Raw genomic sequence first — 7292 nt, 5'->3', positions numbered from 1 at the left:
GATAAACAGATAGATAATCCAGCGCAATGTTTTATTTGTACAATCCGAAGTCTGATGACACACGGCAGTAAATAATAGCAATGAGAACAGGCTATTATGGGTGGTGGTGAGTAAGGGGGTGATCGAGGCGCGGTGAGGGGGCGAGGGGTATCAGAGCTTTGCATCGCCGCTTAATGCAAAACTGAGATTTGCATCGCAAATGAAAATAAGTAAGCCACAGGCGCTTAACGGCAGTGGAAAAATGCATCAGGTCTCCTTGGTTGACGCAGGAGCGCAGATTTATTTTGCATTTGAACTGTAATCTACCTGCCAAGTTTCATGGCGATTGATTGCACGGTGTGCCAACAGGACCAGTTTAAAGTTTTGGGAGGAAAGACGACAATCAATCAATCAATCAATACGTATTTGCAATAGCAATAGGGTTACCAAGACAGTTTGGAAGCCTAATAATAGTTTGAAAGAAAGTATCAACTAACAGATAGCAATAAAGGATTGTAATCCGAGGCTGTAGGTTTGTGGAGCTCCATTAAACAGCGCGACCATTCGTAAACAGACTGTCGTGCCATTGGCACGCGTGGAGGTCTGTGACAGAGGGTGCTAGCGAGCTAAAATAAAGCTTAAATGCGGTTCCTTCTTGGTAGAAACGAATCGATAATAACACGACGAGCAGAGATTGCTTGCTTGTGTGTGTGTGTGGAAAGAAGATCGGGTACAGTGCCACGCTTTTGCATGCTAGCGCAGGAATTAAACTGCTAACCAACTCGGCAGTCGTGCTAATGAAAAAGCGTGTTCCAAATGCGCACTGCTAATCTCGGTGGGATAGCTGCAATGCCTTTAGTGCAGATAACACAGCTGCAGTTTTAAAACGCAGCTCGCTTTCACCGGCCTTTTAGGGGATGGGAATGAAGGCATGTGTTATCAAGAAATGATTTTGCTCATTGAGTGCTTTGAAAAAACGCATGTGTGTGTTTCTCTGCCGGTTTAAGAAGAAATCGGACCGACTTTTCTGATTTGAACTGACAAACATGAGTTCAAAGAGGGCCTGGAGTGCTCTGTCCAGCGGCTGTGCTGCTATGCCCGGCGAGAGCAGGTTTAAAGTGAGGCGAAGCAGCGGTTCGGACGCTGAGGAGGGAGGCGGTGCGCCGGGTCTTGCGTTTTTACAAACCCGTGCAGACAAAAAAGACTTGGGACCAGAACGTGCGGACTTGAAACTTTTCAAAGAAAAGTTTGACAGCAGTGCCGGGGCCAGCGGCGCTTCCCCTGGCGGTAGTACCACTCCTTCCAGCCTGGCCTCCGCTATCGACCAAGCCGTGGAGACAGCCGTGCAGATCGCCTTCTCCAAAATGACCGCGTTTGTCGAGAGAAAATGCAAATGCGCCCTTTTGCAAAGCCGAATGGACGACCGGGAGCGAGAACTGGAGAGCGTTCGGTTGAGGCTGGAAGTGGCGGAGAGCGAGTTGAAAACCATACGGGGATATCTCAGCGATGTGATCGCTGATAATATTAAGAACAGCGCTACTAATAGCAGCCCTGGTGGCACGTACAGAAAACAAGCGACCACCACAGACGACCGCGCAAGAAAATGCAATGTGCGAAACTACCAAGGAAGGAGAGAGAAAGAAAGCGAGGACAATCTGAAATATTTTGCAAGTGAGTCGGGTGTTGCTCAGTGTGTGCCAACAAAGAAAAAAGCGCACTGTGCAATTAGTAACGCACCTGCCCCGTCCATGCGAGCTGCTGTTGCTCCAGCCACAGGCCTGCAGGGTGTAACAACTCAACCTTCAGAACCGCAAACGAACCACGAAGTGTTCAGCACCGACCCAACTCCGCACTGGGACCAGCGCGCTGAGACGGGACAAGGTCAGATACCGTCTAACAATTGCATTTAAAAAAAAAAAGAAAGAAATCGAGCCAGGAAATGTCTACGATTTCGTTATTAATTATTAATCCACATATTATTTCTAAACTAAAGTTTGTGTGTCCCCCCCCCCCCCCATTAAAATACCAACATGCATTCACATTATTGTCACAAAAACCCGTTTCTGTGACAATTCTGTTCATTTTTAGAATACGTGTTTGATAGATTCGAGTAGCAAAGTGCTACCTTCGCTGTAAATGCACGGTTTATGTTCGTATTATGATGTGTGTGTGTGATTCTGAATACGTATTTGAGGAGTCCTGCATTCCAAAAGCATCCATTTTACATTTTCAGCAGACTCCTCTGGCGTGCATTTTGAATGCCGAAAGAATTGGTTTGCATCCATTTTGAATGCAAAAGCTATTCATCCACCATTAATAATGTTTATTTTTATCAGAATATTTAGCAGTTTTTTAATAGTGTTGTTATTAGTACCCGTGTATTACTTATTCTATTCCATTAAAAAGTCAAGAGGTTAATTGACCTAAACAAACTGGCATGTCAATAATGATTTTTTTCAACATTCAAATGCCATTTTAAATGTTTTCTTTTTCTTACTCGGTACAATATTGACTTCTCAAAACCATTATCAAAACACAGTAGAGCTATGAATAAAACAATCAGCTTGAATTACTGTAGCTTTTATTAGGCAGCATTTTAATTAAATTACAATGAAGTTGTGTGGCAATCCCTTAACTGCCAGTGAAGTGTGTTTGGGATGTGTGCTCTATTTTTCTCCCCAATTCACACCTGGCACTATGTTCCCTGCACACAGAGGGCTCGACTGGTACACAGCGTACAGACTTGGCGTCTCTGCACATCATTGAAGTCTCGGGGCTGGACGCTGTGCACATCAAGGAAGAGGAGGAGGGGCTAGGGGGATACCCAGAGTGTGAGGCTGTGTGCCTGGGGCAGGAGAGCAGCAGAGAGAGGGAGAGCACGCGGTCCACTCCTGCAGGTATAACAGGTGAGTATTGCAGAGCACTGAGGGCGTGGGGCGATGCTCCACGTTTCTGTCAGCCTGCTCTCCAAAGAGTGGTGAGGGGATGGAATGGTTTACCTAGTCATGTTGTTGAAGGAGACTCTTCTTCACACAGAGAGTGGTGAGGGGATGGAATGGGTTACCTAGTCATGTTGTTGAAGGAGACTCTTCTTCACACAGAGAGTGGTGAGGGGATGGAATGGGTTACCTAGTCATGTTGCTGAAGGAGACTCTTCACACAGAGAGTGGTGAGGGGATGGAATGGGTTACCTAGTCATGTTGTTGAAGGAGACTCTTCTTCACACAGAGAGTGGTGAGGGGATGGAATGGGTTACCTAGTCATGTTAACTGGTAACTTGCTTCTCTGTCTGTCTCCGATGGCAGTGTTTCTAGACTGTGGTAATGTGTTTCTTAGACAATGGTAATGTGTGTCTCTGTCTCTGATCAGTGTTTCTGGACTCCCTCTGTGGCTTGGAGCTCGATGCAGTGGAAGGCTTCCTCAAGCAGTCCCTGCAGTATGTCACCCAGAGACAGACCCCCATTCGGCCCGCCCAGTCCTGCCAGAGCTCCTGGACCAGCCGGCAGCAGCACCCGGGGTTCATCGAGGTGAGGGAGCGGCCAGGTCACTTTGTGCTGAGGCTGTAAATCGGTATTCCTGTAAGGCAAACTCAATGTCAAATGTGTAGAGCACAAATCAAAGGAGGTTGGGTTGTATAATACACTGGTGAGGCCTCACTTAAGAGTACTGTGTCCTGTTTTGGTCACTACATTTCCAAAAGCACAGTGTGGCCCTAGAGAGTCCAGTGAGCAACCAGACTAAAAAGATGACCTACGAAGATTGAAGATCCTCTCTTGCTCCTCTTTCCCTTCTCCCTCCTCTCTCATCTCTTCTTCTCTCTCACCTCCTCTTGCTCCTCTCTCTCCCCTCTCTCTTCCCTTCTCCCACTCCTCATACCTCCTCCCCTCTCCCCCCTGTCTCCTCTCCACAGATGAAGGCCCCCCTGATGGCCGGCCGCTCAGATCTCCTGGGAAGTGTGCTGGTGAACCCAGGCCAGCTGCGGGAGGCTGTGAAGAAGGCAGTTCAGTTCCACTCCAAGGAGGGGCAGCGCTACTTGCTCAACAAGCTGCTAGGGATGGTCTTCAGCAAGGAGGAGCTGGCGCAGGCTGAGGGGGTCAAAGACTTCAGCAAGGCGCTGGACCCGCGCAAGCAGGAGGCCATCAAAGGTAGCGGGACGAGGGGGGAGGATCGGAACACGTGTTTCTCACAAAACTGCATGTGTGGAATGGATGCAGCTCATGGAAGTGCAAGACACATTCATGGGATTGTTTTGTTCGTTACAGCCACTTTCAAATCTTGTTGAGGGGGTTGTCAGGTTCATTCTAAATGCTTCAATGCCTTATTCTGAGAATCTGTTACACTTGCCTTCCTAGGTTGTTTCTGTGGGCCAAACCAGTTGTTATAAAAATCAAAAAAAGGTAGTGTAATGAAATACGACTCATTTTCTTTTTTTTGAAGACTAACACTTTGTCTAGATGTCTTCAATGTATGTTTAATGACAACAGTAATTGAGTTTCCACTAGCAGTTTTCCTCGGTGTCTTCAATGCTACCTGCAGTCCTTGAGACCCCTGTGTTTCCCTGCAGAGTTCCTTCACGCCACGGCAGTGCAGTACGGCATGGAGGAGCTGCTGCAGGGGGAGTACCGCAAGGTGGTTCAGAACAAGATGGGCAACAGCCGCAGAGACCTGAAGAAACCCTACCTGAGCACAGCGGAGCGGAGCTGCACGAGAGACAGCGTCCCGGGAGATTCTGCCTGAGATCAGCGCTGCAGAGCAGCACCAGAGAGACTGCCTGAGATCAACGCTGCAGAGCAGCACCAGAGAGACTGCCTGAACTCAACGCTGCAGAGCAGCACCAGAGAGACTGCCTGAGATCAACGCTGCAGAGCAGCACCAGAGAGACTGCCTGAGATCAGCGCTGCAGAGCAACACCAGAGAGACTGCCTGAGATCAACGCTGCAGAGCAGCACCAGAGAGACTGCCTGAGATCAACGCTGCAGATCAACACCAGAGAGACTGCCTGAGATCAACGCTGCAGAGCAGCACCAGAGAGACTGCCTGAGATCAACGCTGCAGAGCAGCACCAGAGAGACTGCCTGAGCTCAACGCTGCAGAGCAGCACCAGAGAGACTGCCTGAGATCAGCGCTGCAGAGCAACACCAGAGAGACTGCCTGAGATCAACGCTGCAGATCAAAACCAGAGAGACTGCCTGAGATCAACGCTGCAGAGCAACACCAGAGAGACTGCCTGAGCTCAACGCTGCAGCCCTTGCAGAAGCACATCAAACAGGGGTTTCCAAACTAGCAAGAACTGCCCAGTGAAACTGCTCAGTTTCCCTTACATGAAAGGGATCATCGCTAACAGAGCGAATCCATTCCACGCCACGCACGTCCATTCGCTACACACGTCTCAAATGTATTTTGAAAGAAATCCTATGTTTTTGCAAACCTGTATTTACATTTTATAACAAACTTGGTTTTTCTCAGTTTGCTTCCTTTGCCTGCCAGGAAATCTGTTACTGTTTTACTTCCTGGGTCATTTCACCACCACAGCAGTGTCTTCTCGGTCATGTTACTGGCTGAAAGCATGTCAGTCAACAGGGGAAGCAGCTGATTGGTTTATTGATGGGAAAGACGCCATTGAAGGGGCGGGGATAATTTCACCCTCCAGATGACCCAGCAAGTGCAGGACTATAGTATGGCTTGAGAACAGATTTCCTGGAAGGCTAGGCAAGAAAACGGAGAACTATCTGTTCCTGCTGTAGTAGCAGGTGTTTCAAAGAGAAAATACATGTGTGCTAAAACTTTCAAATCTACGCATTAGAGACCTATATAGGGAATAGGATTGAGATTTTGTTGAAATGGTTGTATTTACCCATAACTATGCTATATAAAAAAACCTCACTTGAATAATATGTAGAAATGCTACAGTTCTTAAATTGTATTGACAGCTGTTTCAACCATAAGTTTTTTTCTAAAAATCCTCAATAGTCAAAACATTTGATTTTGTAAGCTTTAGTATTGTGATTATCTACCGGTGTTTTGTATTTGTTTATAAATGCAAGATGAAAACGAAATTCAGCGTCTCTTTTCGTGTCTCTTAATTGTAGTTGAATTTAACTTTATTTGGGATTTTTCTGAATACAGCACTGTTTATAATATTAGTAACCAACACTCGATCGTGCTGAATATAGAAATACTAAAAGAAACTTTAAGTAATGACAAACCTTTCATCTAGAAGTCTTTCCAGTGTCTTTGATTCTAGTCAAAACGTACCACTGTTACAAATTAAGTATTTCTAAATTGATTTTTTATTAATTTATTCTTGACAGATGGTTTGACAAGTCCTTTACTTTGTTATCTCTTCCTGTCCTGCTTTAAATCCATAATTGATCGTTTTAACGTTAAGGTTTTTTTTAAAAATTGTGTGTTACATCTTATTACCACCAGTAGCGCAGACAGGCCCCCTTTACCAGTTCCATTCAGATCTGATATTTAATTGTTTAAAAGCAAAGGGATCACAAGTTTGGTTGCTCAGCAGAATCACTGGTCAAATTAACCAGTTTCAGTGGACTGCAAAGACATAAATATCTGCAAGCCTTTTATTATGCGTTTTTCGCATATCAAAAAATACTGCAAACATTTTTAGCACGAATATCTAATTCCACTAACAGTACATAATTGCAACAGCTCATTTCTGGAGTATTTGGTTTTGATGAAAGGTTTTGCTTTCTGTTCATGAAAACTGTAAGCGTTTGTCTGAGTGCATTCATATTTCAGATCTGTCCATAACATAACACAGTAGCTATGGGCTCCAGTTTTCAGTACTTCAGACTTTCTTACTCTGTACACGTACAGCTGGCACGAAGTCTCTTGGGTTACATCAGTCCAACGCATTACTGTAATCTGATTACATTTCTAACTAATAGTTCCTTTTTCAGACAGGTAACAAAATGTGGGAACGGGTTACATTTTATATGAAAAGAACGCTGTAGTTTAATGCATGACGTGGAAATCAGAAAGCTCTTCAACAGTGCAAGTCAAACCTTTTCATATCATCCCGTGTCAGAGGAGAGACGGAGTGATTTCGACCTGCAGCCTGACCAAACCGAGAAAAAAGCTATATCTCTGTGCAATGCAAACTGTGCCTGAAAAATAACTTTGTAACTATATAGATTTTTTTTTTCCAGTGTAATAAGTTAGTTACATTTGTGTTCCTGTAACTAACAGATTACTTTTTCAAGGTGTCTTCACCAATACTGATATCTGCACATTCTGTGGCTTGTCTGGCTGGAGTTCTGCGTTTTTGGTACTGGTACAGAACGGTGCGATGA

The 7292-nt window shown here is 45.4% G+C and overlaps 1 protein-coding gene across 1 annotated transcript; it reads left to right on the top strand.

Moving 5' to 3' along the window:
- The first annotated feature begins 667 nt into the window (after positions 1-667).
- Positions 668-6018, top strand: LOC121305378. The gene is made up of 5 exons (XM_041236986.1): positions 668-1860; positions 2694-2885; positions 3349-3506; positions 3890-4124; positions 4544-6018. Exons 1-5 carry the CDS (start codon positions 1026-1028, stop codon positions 4714-4716), a joined length of 1593 nt encoding a protein of 530 aa, XP_041092920.1. The 5' UTR covers positions 668-1025; the 3' UTR covers positions 4717-6018.
- The last annotated feature ends 1274 nt before the right edge of the window (positions 6019-7292 follow it).

The sequence above is a fragment of the Polyodon spathula genome, chromosome 43, assembly GCF_017654505.1.
Source record: "Polyodon spathula isolate WHYD16114869_AA chromosome 43, ASM1765450v1, whole genome shotgun sequence".
NCBI lineage: Eukaryota > Metazoa > Chordata > Actinopteri > Acipenseriformes > Polyodontidae > Polyodon > Polyodon spathula.
This window is presented reverse-complemented; position numbering and strand designations above follow the sequence as displayed.

What these genes read in the sequence shown, in the direction of transcription:
- LOC121305378 (XM_041236986.1), top strand. Translation starts at nt 1,026, where the DNA reads ATGAGTTCAAAGAGGGCCTGGAGTGCTCTGTCCAGCGGCTGTGCTGCT. An exon ending in GCGCGCTGAGACGGGACAAG is followed by an intron (nt 1,861 to 2,693) that starts GTCAGATACCGT and finishes CCCTGCACACAG; the next exon opens with AGGGCTCGACTGGTACACAG. An exon ending in AGCACCCGGGGTTCATCGAG is followed by an intron (nt 3,507 to 3,889) that starts GTGAGGGAGCGG and finishes TCCTCTCCACAG; the next exon opens with ATGAAGGCCCCCCTGATGGC.